Source organism: Brachionichthys hirsutus, chromosome 4 (genome assembly GCF_040956055.1).
Source record: "Brachionichthys hirsutus isolate HB-005 chromosome 4, CSIRO-AGI_Bhir_v1, whole genome shotgun sequence".
Lineage (NCBI taxonomy): Eukaryota > Metazoa > Chordata > Actinopteri > Lophiiformes > Brachionichthyidae > Brachionichthys > Brachionichthys hirsutus.
Window position 1 is genome coordinate 11,957,347 of NC_090900.1, and position 14,315 is coordinate 11,971,661.

The 14,315-nt window shown below is 46.5% G+C and overlaps 1 protein-coding gene across 1 annotated transcript in view; it reads left to right on the top strand.

Annotated features, from left to right (window-relative positions):
• Window positions 1–230: 230 nt before the first annotated feature.
• The window catches only part of fbrsl1 (fibrosin-like 1), a 243,632-nt gene continuing 229,547 nt past the window's right edge, over window positions 231–14,315 (top strand). The window contains exon 1 of the mRNA XM_068760871.1: window positions 231–533. Within this exon, the coding sequence (XP_068616972.1) occupies window positions 246–533 (288 nt within the window). The 5' untranslated portion in view covers window positions 231–245. The remainder of the gene's footprint in view (window positions 534–14,315) is intronic.

The window sequence follows — 14,315 nt, forward strand, 5'->3', positions numbered from 1 at the left end:
AGTGGGATACTTGAACATTTGCTTATCGTAATGGAGATTGGAGAGGTTTGTAGTCAAGGTCATTGAGTGTTTGTAGGGCTTTATTGGCGTTGCTTTGGACACGCAAACAGCGCGATCTTGACGTTTTGGCGCAGCCGACGAGTCCAGTGTGTTGATTCGTTCCAGCGCGGCGCGTCGCGGCGCGCGTTCTGCGTGGAGTTCCCGTTTCTAAATCGGATTTGACGCTACGAGCGTTCCCTTTCGACATGGATGGGAAATTGAAGCCCGGTCGGAGATGCCGGGCCAAGCGGGAGAGGGTGCGGAGGATCAGGGAGGCAGGAAGCAGGGACGCCCGCAGCCCCGAGCCCAACTCCTCCTGCTCCGACAGGGAGGGACGGAGTCCGGGGAGGGACGCCGCCTCCCTGCCGCACCCCGCAGCCGCCGCCAGAGCACCGCGTCAACCTCGACGGAAGAGACGGGAGTCCAGCTCGCAGGAGGAGGACATCATTGATGGATTTGCAATCACCAGTTTCATCAGCCTGGACCGTCTGGAGGTAAGGAGGAGCCAGCCCTCAAAGTGTGTGTGTGTGTGTGTGTGTGTGTGCGTGTGTGTGTGTGTGTGTGGTGTGTGGGGTGTGGGGGGGGGGGGGGGGGGTCAAGCCTTCCATACTGGTTTGATTGATGCTAATTAGAGCCTGGATGAAGATGAGCCTCGTCATCACCAGATTGATCAGAGATGCTCAGAGGTTCCGGGCCGCTGGTCAGGCGCCTGGTTCGTGGCGTCCTCGCCCATCCGAGCGTCTGGAGGACCTCTGCAGCACACAACTCTGTTTGTGGCCCCCAAGTTCAAGGCTCGGGCAGAGAGCTGTTGATAATTGGCAGGAGATGGTGCGTGGAGGAAGATGAACAGAGGCTGCCGTGTCGGGACCGAGTACCGACTCCAGCTCGCATTGTTTGCTCTCTTGACATTTTGTTCTTTGAGAAACAGCCTATTGCACCATCCATCTGTCACAGGCTGACGCTCCATGTGCTGATACCTCTGTTTCTGTCACTGCTCTGGCATGCCTGATGTCAGGGGAAGGATTCCGGGAGGTTCTCTCGTGACACACAACCCCCCCCCCCCCCCCCCCCTCCCGTTATCTCATTACATTCCAAATGACAAATAAAACCTTGTCCCTGTGGGACTCCAAGCTGGCTGACGAGGCAAGCCAGGCTGGGCCGGGCGTTCATGGCACGGATCATTCTGGGACTGTCGTCGACGAGGAAGAAATCAGCGGCTTTCGTAAATATAGCTAACACATCACATGGTGAGGTTTATGTACTTTAAGATGATAACCTCGTTTGGGTGGATTGCACCGCAGGCCACCTCATTCCGGTGACGGCCCTCCCATGTAGGCTTAGCAGCAGCGTTAATCATTCCTGATTGGCTGTTGCCTCCTACGTACTGCTTAGTCACAATGATTGAATGCCAAATTGGTGCCAACAAAACAACTGCGTGAAACATGAACCAACCTCGATTCACTCGCGTGCAGCGATTTGCAATCTCCATCTGATAGCGGCTCCAACCTGCAGGTAGCCGGACCCTTCATGGGGCTTGGAGAGGGAAGTTTTTAGTGTGAAGTGTGCGTGAACCTAACCATGAATAACTGTTATCCTCTCATTGATACAAGAATCATAACAGACACTACTGGGTGCAGCCTGCAGCGTCAGACACAGAAGTGCGCCGCCGCTATGATGGCGTTTACATGTTATAAATGTAAATGTGTGCTTCCGTGCTCATTCTTGTTGAGTGTGCATTTCTTTCCACGTGGTGAATAATCGTGCACGTTTGCGCTTGTGCGGTTGGCATGTCTGAGAGTTTGAGAGTGTTGCTGCAGCAGAGTGCGTCTGGCAGGCATCACGGTGTCTCCTCTGCTAACGGCAGAGGAACACAAGGCATTGTGGGTCCCCCCCGTGTGTTTGATGCACTACTCTTAGTTCAACAGGTTCACGTTAATCCCTGCGAGCTTCCTTTTTGATACCTGCATGTTTCATAAAAAAAACAGGTTTCAAAGGTTTCTCTGAAGTGATTTGAAATTGTGCATTTTTTGTCTTCTAAATTCCAAAGCTCGCTCGCTCTCTCTCTCTTAATCGCGAGTGTTGAATCTGTGTTAAGGGGAGACGGTGTGCTCTGGATAGTGCAAGAGGTAAAAGAAAATGAGGCATAATATGGCTCTGTCGGGGGTATTTAACTAAAATTGCAAGCGTTCCACTGAGCCAACCTCCATCCCCCGACTGAGGTCAGAGTCTGAGGTCTCTCCTTACCCCGACCTTAAAACGTAACCACTCGTAACAATATAATCGCGATATAAGAAATGAAAACTAAAGTATTCGTCAAAAAAACAACCCTGAAGATTCAAACCCGGGTCATCTGGGTCAGATTCAAGCCGCTACATTGACCGGATGAAGTGTGTCTCGCCAAACCCCTTGACCACAAACATAAATAATTGACAAAATAATAGGCCTGTCCTCTTTCCTGCTAAAGACTTGATGGTCTGGATGGGATTCAAATCTGTCCAACCGGTGCCTGCTCTCTGAGAATCGACACACACACGCAACACCATCTTGTTTGCATGCAGCAGAACTGCTCATTAGCCGATTGCGGATCTGGTACAGCCGCTCATGTTGCGCTTTTGTCTCTGGATTACGTCGGAGAGCATTTCACGTGCTGCTGTTAGACGTTCGTAACAGCAGTAATAACCATTCCATGGTAAACGGTTCCATCGCTGCGGGTGAATGCAGCATTTTGACATTTGTACCAACTGGACATGTCTGATGAAGGGCCTCGACCCTTTCAGCTTGCTGCTATATAGTGAACGGCGTTCCTGGCCTGCACCACCTCTGCTAATTGCTAATCAACGACGATGAGGACACGACAGCAATTGGCTGAGGCAGAGCTCCGCCCTATGGCGTCCTGCCCCCCCCCCCTTAGCGGCTGTTTAAGCCAGTGGTTGTGGGCTTCTCCTGAATATTTTGACACTGAACACATGTTTGCTTGATGCCGTCGAGCTTCCCGCTCGACGCTGATAGGATCGCGCACCCTCGACGAAGGCTCAGGCTCCATGGCGGTCTCGCTCGCTCTCTTAACCTGGTTGACTATGGCCGAAAGCAGTTTGTAGCTGCGGCTGCATTTGATTACGGCGTGTTGATTTGCTTTGAATCCCCTCGTTTCCTCATAGGCGAGCCGCTTTACTTTACCCGTGCGAATCGACTGTGCAAGCGTTGCCGTGCTGTTCGGTTCACGGGCACCTTGTTGCGATTAGAAATATGTTGGGGATGATTCAAAGAGCGTTGAGCTCGGTCATTCTGTTTTTCACATTTCTTTCTTGGAATGTAACCTCGAGCCGCTTCCCACTCTCGGAGAATCCCACGTAAAATTATTTATGCTCAAGAATGTTTGCGACCTCCTGGATAGAAAACGCTTTTCACCTGGCAGCCGTGCTATAAAACAATTACCCATTGCGGTTTGAACCCTCTGGAATTCTCCCTGTGGGTATCAAACAAGTGAGCAGATAATAAAATGACACAATTATCCGGCTGTCTCGGCGTTAATAAGATGTTTGATTTGCTCCATTTGCTGTGTGAGGCAAATCCACTCCCGTTAATCCACAATCCTTCTGTTCATCTGCTTTAACATGAATTCACAGATTTGTTTTTTGTTCCACAGCATGAGGTTCTAAATTCATTCCGATGGACATTTTGGTTTCGTAAATCTTACAGTTCAACTCATAAATGAGTTCTTATCTAGCAGAAGGAGTTGCTCAGCATCTCATGTGACAAAGAGAAAAACAAATTTGAGACTCCAAACCACATTGTTGAATAAAAGTCCAAGCTTAGGGTCTTGCAGCCGAAAGGCCAGTTCGCTGGGGTGTCGGGAGGGAGGTGGAAGGAGGGAAGGGATCCCTCCATAAAATGACTGGGTAACTGTCCTCCGGCGTATTATTTCCCTTCTCTTTTGCTCAGTTTTCTTATGAAAAATCAAAATCGGTTATCTCCATACCGTACTGAGCAGCAAGATCCGAGGCGCGAATGCTATTTCCATATTTAACGACCATTTCCTTCTTCAGTCCAACAGTTGTTCTCTCTGCATTCCTCTTTTCTTTGCCAGGCATCTCACTGCTGCCTTCGTGGTGAAGAGCTAAAGAGAACAAAGCGAAAAAACACGCACACTAGGAGAACAATTGGCACAAAGTCTTTCTCCTACGGCAGGTCGACTCAAACTGAAGGTCCGGCTTCGTTCCCGTGTCTTCCCCTCCCTCCCTCCCTTCCCTTTGTAATGTTTACACAGACCAGCGAGGTGCAATTGAGGCGTAACAGTTGTGCCTTTGGCTGTGTGAAAGAGGGTATCGTTAGCACTCAGCTAGCGTTGTGTGCTATTTATTAGACGTCATTAGGGTAGGTGACACTTCAGCCTTAATTGATGCTTTCCTTGGATGAGCGGGTTACAGTACATTTTCTTTTTTCTCGTGGAAGTGCAGCCTGATTGTGGGTTTGGTGACACGGTGCAAACTGACACCGACACCTGAAGCCTCGGCCGTCGCGGCTGCTGCTGCTGCTGCGGTACGATGTCTTGTTTCATGGTCAGGCAGCAGATTTGTTGCAGGGGTTGCAGCAGCCTCACTCGGTGTTATGTCTTTTGTGATCGCGCCACGGATCACATGCCAACCCTGACAAACAACTCCAGCTTTAATTAACAAGGCGCCCCCCCCCCGAGGCTCTGCTGCTCATTGGCTGACACATCCCGCGGGGAGAGCTTTCTCAATGCCGGTGGGACGTCCCGTCTGAGCCCGAGTGCTCTCTGACTGTCACACACTGTAAGCGACAAAATGCCCGATGGACGCACGGTCACTTTCGCAAGACTTCTTTGCCCGCATGCAGACAAAGACCGAACCTCAACTGTGCATCTGCCTGAGCCATCAACCGGTGAACTAAATACACCCACCAAAGGAAGGGTCCAGTGTGTTGCGTTGTTCATTTGGATCTGGAAGGATGGTAATCGTGTTGTCAGCCTCCTCAGTGAACGAAAATCTAGGCGTGTAGGTGTGTGTGTGTGTGTGTGTGTGTGTGTGTGTGTGTGTGTGTGTGTGTGGAGGCTTTCCCTGTGACATAAAACACAAGCCGATAGAAGTGAAGTTTCCCAGAACCAAGTTGGTGCTAATAAAATTACAAAAAACAAAATCCCGAGAGAGGACTAATGAGCAAATTTAGTTTTCCACATTATTGCTGATTAATTTCCTGTTGGCAACAGTTCTATAATATATTATTTAAACAGGCAGTGTGTGGGGGCAGACCTTAAAATAAAAAAAATGCTTTTTCCATGAATGTTCAGTATTTTGTAGCTTCTTGCTTTGGCATTGGTATGAATAGACTCTTAACGCTGTGCTCGTAGGTCTCCAACAAGGAGACAGTCGGGGGAAATCTTACAGTTCAACTCATAAATGAGTTCTTATCTAGCAAATAGAGTTGCTCAGCATCTCGGCTCACAAAGAGGAAAAAACAAATTTCAGACTCAAAACCGCATTGTTGAGTAAAAGTCCATGCTTCGGGTCTTGCAGCTAAAAGGCCAGTTCGTTTATTGACCGGCCTGGGAGTTCGGTGGTTTGATGGAGCAGAGAGGATGCAGATGGAGAATAACTTGATTGTGCAGAATGGGTGAAATATTAAATTTAAGGTTTTTGTTAGGAAAGGCAACTGATGATCGCCCTCAGGGTGAGCCGTGCCGCTTCCATTGATTAGTAACAGTAGGAGCACAGATATTTCAAATCTGTTAAACTCCTGCAGATGCTTGGTGGGGTGGATAGCCATGACCAATTTTAGATGCCACAAGATTCAATGGTTTTATTGTCATATGCACAGCAAAACAGGTAGTTGCGCTACACAATGAAATTATTTTTCTGTTCACCCCCCATAAAAGACTTCCTGATAATTTGTCGGGTATTGTGAGACCAGGTGAGGGCAGCAGTTCAAGAACTAAACAAAGACGCCATAAATGACCAAGCTTTCCGGTGATGGCCAGCTTTCACCCTCAGTGGTGTGGGCACATTTTTACTCGGTACAAAAAGACATGAAGTTATATAGTCAGATGTAGGAGGCGCATCTCAGTCATTGGTTTCTATATTTCTGCCGCTCTCAGCTGGCTGCTTTGTTGCATTTCCTTTTGTTCGGTAGTGGGATAAATGCCTGCTAGTCCTTCAGGGTCCTTTTTGAAGCTCTATTTGAGGTGTCACTCCATTCTGAACGTGCCAGCACGACAAAGCCTCAGAATAAAGAACAGTTTTGTTTTCAGGTACCATTACTCGTGAGGAATTGCTGAGATGTGCAGACAGTGCAGCGTAGCTAGCGCATATTTGGTGGCCCATAAAAGCACGTGGGCAGCCCTTTGTAGGCGTGTATATATATACCTGTACATGTGTATATATATCCATTTCCTGCTTGTCGTCCAGAGCAGTCTTCCGTCCTCCTGTCTCAGTGTTTTCATTGCAGTGAATGACAGGATGTAATTATGCTGTGATTAAGAGGCTGTCTCTGAGTCTGCATTGGATTAGGAGCTGTTACAAGGTTCCCCCGTAATTATGCACTGCTGATCCCCCCCCCCCCCCCCCCCCCCCCCCCAATGCTTTTCATAACCCCTCTCCGGTTCCTCGACTGCTTGATTAATTCGTGTTGTTAAAACAATGCTAACAAAAGACGTTTCATTTGATCAGTTTGGGGAAAATATCATATATCAACATTTCATAATCATATTTGTCATTCAGTGGCGGTATTATTTTCCCACCCTGTGATTTCGGTTAATAAATAATTGGGGCACTTGGCTGCTTTAAGTCCGGTGCGAGTGATTAACAGATGAGGGCCGTGAAGGATTTACACTAAAAATCATGAAACCTAAATGGAGGGGGCACTTTCAAGTGGCTCATTAAGAGATGCCTGCTTTTCTTTTCAGCCTTCATCCTTAACATCACTTGAGACCCGTGTCAAGATTTGGTTTTCGTGTGGGTCGCGATATTCTCCGGGGGGGGGGGGAATAATCACAAAATAATAACACTTTATTACTTATGACATATTCTCCTAAATATTATTATTTGTGTGCTGCTAGGAACTAACTTACCAGGGATACAGGATGAGTATCGGGGGCACAAATGTGAAAATGAAAACGCAGAGCATCCACTGAAATAGTGATCATTTATTTGCCAATGGAGTTAACGGAGCACTTTGTCACTCTTATTGCAAACCATACAAGGTTACATGGTCTCACATGTTTGAATCGATTTACTGTTAATGGAAACATCAATTTGGTGTGAGTTTGACATCATTTTGTTGCTTTCACTGTAACGCACAGGTATTGTTCATACTTGGATGAAAGCCAAGAGCACCGCAAATGGGTTTACACAGTCGCTAAATGAAGTCGGGTCTTAAAGGTAAATCACGCTAGCATGCAGTGTTTTATTGTATAGAACAATTTGAGTGGAGAAGAGTTTTCTGGTAATGCAGCACCAATTATAAATCAGATTTACAAACCAGCCTCCAGTCCTGGTGGTCGTGCAGCTTTTCAAGGAGGCCATTGTTTCTTTAAAGGCATGACTCGTGGCATTTGTGACATCGCACAGAGTCTTGCTTGCGTGTTTTCTTAATGGATTGCTCTCGGTGCAAAGGCAACGAGGATTAAAAGTTGTTGGCACGCACCTCTGTTATTGCTGTTCGTTACCGACGCCAGCTCTGACGGGAACGCTCTTTACAGGCCTTTACAGCCCCTTTTGTTTGTTTGTTGGTGTGCTGATTTTATTAAAAGCACTTGGCCTTTTCTGTCTGTTTGTTTATATGTGGTTGTCGGCTAAACCCAGAAAGAACAGTTTCAGTGTGTGTTTTTTGCTTTGGCAGCCTCATGACAAACTGCAGTCAGGATAATAGAGCATAGATAAGATGTGAAATCATCTACCTCTGCTCCATTCAGCATCTCGATGACATTTGCTTGTCAGTTCTGGGCTGAACTGCCACACACTGTAGTCCTCACTTCTGAAGTGCAGCCTTGTCAGCTTTCCATCGGAGTTTGGCAGCTGGAGTTTGTCATCCCTGATACAGTAACGTTTTTGTCAACGCATCAGGTTTGACTATTGCCCCTGGACCGTTTGCCCAGTAGACTGTCATTACCACATTATGATGACTTCAAACGACTAAACATATTTCCTCGATGAGAGTTCAAGCCCAGAGAAGACGCGTAACTTTACCTTTAACGTTGGGGAAACATGAGAAGCACCAAATCACATGTCGGCGAGTGAGGCAGGAAGCCGGGCAACCGTGTAAACGTAAAGAAAATAAAGTTTTAAGGCACTACCTCGCCCATGTACAGGATTTCTGCCGGAGTCTCGTAGGACCGAACGAACGCCATCAATGGTGCATGAAGACATCAACTCCTACGATGAGTTTGAAGTGCTTAGGGTGCCTTCTGGATTCTTCCCAGATGTTCAGCCATGCAGGGGAAGACTGCTGGAGGGATTATATATCTAATCTGGGCAGGCAACGCCTTGGGATATCCCAGGACAACCTGGGACCTGTTTGAAGGGAGGCAAGAGCGATATTTGGATTCCCCTTCTCCGTCTGTCAACACCTCGACTCGACCCCGGATTAGCGGGAAGAAAGCTGATGAACGGATGCTCACAAGATAACTAAGAGCTGTGTGTGGTTTTTATTATCCTTTTTAAATGACGGCGTAAACACTGAACCGTTCTGAAATATCTTTGCTGAATGAAATGCTATATTTGTACTTCATATGATAAGCGCTTCTATAAACACCATTATTGGAATTGTTCCCCATATTGGTCCAACATTTTCCCAGGGAGCATATTTTAGTCCGTCTGTCTGCAGCGTTTGCTCATATCATCGGTTTTAACAGGCTCGACCTGTTGGCGACTCAGACGCTTGTCACATTATGAATCCTTTGAATGTCTTGTGAAAGCCAGTGTTGTGGCTGTGTGCTCAGCAGTGTGAAGTGGGAGACTGTGTTTGAAACGAATTCGTATATATATATATATATATATATATATATATATATATATATATATATATATATATAAATAAATAAAACAAGGCGTATTATTGCTGCGAGGGCAAGACGGTCACAGTGAGACTGACAGATCTGCCAAAGAAAAGTCTCTGCTGCTTTCCGTCGCTGTCCATCTTCTTTCCTTCCGGGCTACATCCACCGATGGCTTCTCCTCTTTTTCTTTTTTTTTTTCTTGTAGTCTTTCCAGCCCTCTGGGTTTTCACCCCATAGATCACTAGGCAGTAAAGTACACCTGCACCCATCTTTCAAAAAGGCCAAGCAGCTTATTTCAGGGAAGCCACTTTGCGGCGCCTACACGACCGGCACCTTGGAGCCAGGAGGGCTTTACCCAAGGTGTGGAATGAGATTAAAATGACATGCAAACGCATCGCGGTTATTGAGTCAATAAAAGAACACTGGGAGTGCACGGCCACATCGCTCGGCCATGCAGCGCAGCGGCTGCTGTAGCCTCGCGTGGCTCCGATACCAGGCTATTCGTAGTATTGTGATTTGAAGGTGTGACCTGAATTGAAAGCGTGGGTACCAGGGATGGGAATCTCCGGTCTCTGTCAAGATCCGATTCATTCACGATGCATCTGTGAAAACCTCCGATGGGATACGATTTGATTAGCTCCCTTCCCACGATGCATCTGGATTCAGCGTTGCATTGTCAAGATGATGTGATTCAGTTGGTTTCAGTACTTTACATTACATTACATTACAGTACTCATTTCCATAACTATATTTATAAAAGCAATAGTAGTTATTTTATAGAAATGAATAAAGCAATTCAGTAAGTTTAATAATTTGTTAAATACAAGGCATTTCAAAGTTTGCCGTAGTTTGTGACAGTGACAAAACCTGTAAACAAAGCGACATTTACCAGAAAATGTACACAATATATTCAAATGTGGTCAAACAGGGTTTATGTAGGCAGCAGAAATGAAAATGTTTTGCTTTTATGATGCTATTTTAATGCCCAAATACTGTATTTATTTGCCATAAACAGAAAACATGTATGTATATTTCTTAAGATTCACAAACATTCCATCGACACAAGGACGTAAAATGTATTCCGTGTTATGTCTGGAGGCTCCACGCCCCTTCCCACAATCCACCGCGCGGAAGGTCTTCACGCAGGGACGTAGTTCTGGAAAGTTGTGGAAAAATACACTTTTATTAAAGCTATATCGTGATTAACCGATACAATAATCTGAAATGTGATGTACTTTAATATCTATCCCTTAAATGAATCGATCCGTCACTACGCTGCCGATGCACTCGCATGTGCAAAATTGTGAGTCAATACAAATCGGGTTTGTTCCCCACATCCCTAGTGGGTACAATCTAAGTTGCTGTCCTTGTACCGATAAAGCTGCTGTTCACAGTATACTAAATACTTTTGCTGTGTCCATATTGATGCTCCTAATTTTAGTTTTTATTGTAGTGATCCTATACTCACTAAACCATCCGCTTGTGCATCAATCCGTCGTTCAGATTCCAGATCAACAGGCTCAACCGAGATTGCGTTATCGCCGCTTAGATGGTCATCGCCGCTTAGATGGTCATCGCTAGCGTCGGCCTGCACAGATGAGGCCAAGAGGGAAATATGTGGAGCTTTATTGATTGAAACGTGTTCTAAAACTCCTCTGTATTGACCTCAACATGCTTTGGTTTGCGGTTAATGTGCAACTGATGCTACTCCTTAAACTAAACCATCGACTGCTGTCTGCAACAAATCACCAGCTGCTCTGTAGCTAATGTTATCTCTTATATTCCAGTGTCTTGTTACCGTGACGGCCTGACGGATCCAACTCTGTGCATGGGGTTTATACTTTCACAGGTTGTCTTTCACAGGTGTTGACTTTGTCCTCCTTTGAATGCCTGAAAAGGAATGCATGCACACGGATCGAAGCAAGTATCATATATAAGAAGGGAAAAGCGAGGGATTTTCTCATCCTTGAGTCTCCTATAAGCCTTTCAGGTTGGAATGAAAAGTACAACACAGCACTTTGATGCGTGTGGTTTTTTTTTATGTTGCAATCTAATGATTAGTTTTCAAATATCCACTTCTCGAAGTAGATGGTGGGAAGGCAGACCACGTTCTCCATCTATTGCTACGCAGGGTGTGGGTGGGTGTTTTCCTGCTGCTACTGTGTTTATACTGTGAGCAGGGCTTTTAAAACTCAATAATGGCCAAAAGTAGTGAAAAAAGTTTCAAACCCAATCCACCCATCTTGTCTGTAAAGATTATCTTGCAACGAAATGGAACGATGTGGATTGTGAGGCTGCTGGTATTTGGTTTCCTGTTGCTGCTGTTCACTCACGTTTTAGTCACACTAAGGCACAAGTGATGTACGCCTGCCGGCGCCACGTTCCATGAGCACTGGCTAAGAGGGAAATACCAGCTGCAGCTGGGACACACTGATTTGAGCTCGTAGTCCAATGGCATTTGTTTTCACTCAGAGACTCTGAAGTGATTTTGTATTGGATGGGTTGTGCTTAGGTTAACATTTGTGATGCTGCCCTCCCTATGCCTGTATCAAATGTCATGGCTGAGATTACGCCACTAGTCTTATCATCAATGCGATTGGCTACTGATATGGTGGATCATTATGACAATCATATTGTTGCTTCTTACCTGATCATGTGAGCTTTATGTGTGCTTTATTTTCAGAGCTACATTTTGACTTTACAGTTGTGATATCGCACACTCTCATAGACTGGACTCACAGACATGCATTTGAATGATTTTAGTGTGACTTGCACTTTGTTTAAACAACGATCTTCTGATGACGCATGCAGCACACTCTGAGATGTGAGCGTGCGTTGTTTCCTCCCAACACTGTCAAATGTTCTTATCAGCCATTAATACATGGGAATGAATACCTTCCCTGTCTTCCAGCGGGCCTTCCCCAAGTTCTGTAAGTGTGCTGGTGTGAAGCAAGTATTGGGGCCGGATTGGGGGGGGGGGATCTTCCTGCTTCCGGCTTCATTGCTTCTTGTTCTCAGTACATAAGTCCTCCTATTTTCATGTGCTCCAGGTGTTGATGAATTGGTTCACCTGCTGGATAATCACATTTTCCCTTCCTTTCTGGGAAGATGCTGAGAGGGAGCTGGAGGTAACCCCCACCTATCGCGCATGCCCACATGCACACACTGCTGGGTCTGCATTTGTGCATGTGAATGACCCTCTCTGGCATTTCAATTGACACAATAATACTAGAGAAGGGCAACAGTTCCAGACACTGAGAGGCTGCGCCTAAACGATGGTGATTGTTAGTGCGAGCGTGCATCTGTATACGCGAGCGGGAACAAGGAACACTCGTCTCTCATTCATTTGTCACTCAATCAGCCAGTAAGGTACAGTGACAGATTATTGGCTGGTTATTGCAGCAGTCGGTTAATTCACCTGCTCTGTTGGAATGATACTGGAATTCAACATTTTGCGATGCAGATGAAATTTTCTGTCTGTGATTATAGTGTTCAAATGACAATGAGGAAGCCAACAAGTCTTTCAAGCGAGACCCTTTTAAGCCTGACCTCCCCCCCGCCTCCCGTTGGCTGATCCTGCTGTAATGCTGTGTTTTATGACCTGCAGAACAAGTCTGCAACACCCAGTTGCTGCCAGTCATTTTCGGGCGCCTGTGGCATCGCCTTTCATCAGTTCTGAAGCTGAGAGATGTAACGGAGGGTCGCACACCTCCGGAGGCCTCGCCGAGCTTCTGGCAGGAAGGTTAAACCCACGGGCTGACTGGCTTTAGTGTGTGCGCTGTCGTCTAAGGGAGACAAAGCGCACCATCAGGATCTATCGGAAGGTTCAGCGCGTTTTTGTTCCCGATTTAAAAACCATCACCAGATTACATGAATCGGCTTTCTTTCAACGTGAATGCTGGTGAAGATCAGGGCGCAGGCCAACACCTCCAAAAGCTGGTCGGCGTTCAGGGCTCCTCCTCAAGAGCACCTCAGCAGCATATAAACCCATTTAACGTTGCTGTTCATGCCAGGATTGTCCATAACCAGCGCCTGTGTTTACGGTCCAGATCCATGACGGGAACCGCCAGCAGACAAAAGGGCTAAAGTGAGCTAATGTGTGTGCGTTTTGGTGGCTTTCAGTGAAAACGGGAGACACTGTGTGCATCAGAAGGCACAATGGCGTCTCTGTTCGAAAGCGGCACAAGTGAAATATTGTTGGAGTCGAGAGAAGTGAGAGTGAAAACGCAGCAGAGGGAGAGAAAAGCAACCTGTTTGAGCTCCGGCTCCGTTTCCGTTTAGCCTGCACAGTATTGAATTTATGCCGCTTTGCTTGATTTTTCTTGTCCTGCCTTGATGTCAAGTGTCTTTTAAAGAAAAAGAAAAAAACACGGAAATGTGTGGCTTCTAATGAGATTTCTGCACCTCTAAGAACCGACGGAGCCTCATTTCACCACCTGGCTATGGGAAGCCCTTTCTCTAATTGGATCCTTACGTGGTATCTGAACAGATTCCACGTGCATTAAAGATTTTTCTCTGTCTTCACTGTGCGTTTTATATTTAAAGGCTTATTTACCTAAAGTGGGAATCGGACCATACCACTGCTCCGCCTCTCCTCGGGTACCATCCATTGCGATGGCTTTGTTAGCGCTGGAGTCTGTCTCTGTTGTCTATCAATGCAGTAGCGTCTCTGAACTACACATCAGCTATTGGAACGGTTGATATTTACAGTGTAGATAGTGACATTCCATGCAAAACAAACGTGGCACTGAAATGGCCCTGTGATGATGACAAACAGCTCATCTTACACGCTTCATACGCCTCAAACTGTTTGTTGCAGAGTGTGTGACATCTGGCAAATAGCCAGGTAGCAAATGTCAACTTGACGAATGACACGATCTCACTTCCCATTATGGCGTGCTTGGAAAACCATCCAAAGGGTATTCGAAAGAACATTTTCATCCCATTCTACACTTGATAATGCTTGAATTACACATTTGCCCAGCTTTGAGTACGTATACATGCATAGATGCTTTGACCCCCCCCCCCCCCCTGCTTTGGACACTTTCATCACTGTCGCTTTGGTGTAAAACCGCTCAGACCGACAGTTGTTAAATGCGGTGTTACTTTAATGACGTCTGCTGTTACAGTCGTCAGCTCTCGCCACCTGTAAACGGGCCAAGCTGCCTCATTCAGCTTCCATTCCAGCCGAAGAGAAGCGGGTTCACTGATTCACCAGTGGAAAGTCGGCACGACGGCGACGCGGCGTTTTCCCTGCAAGCCGTGT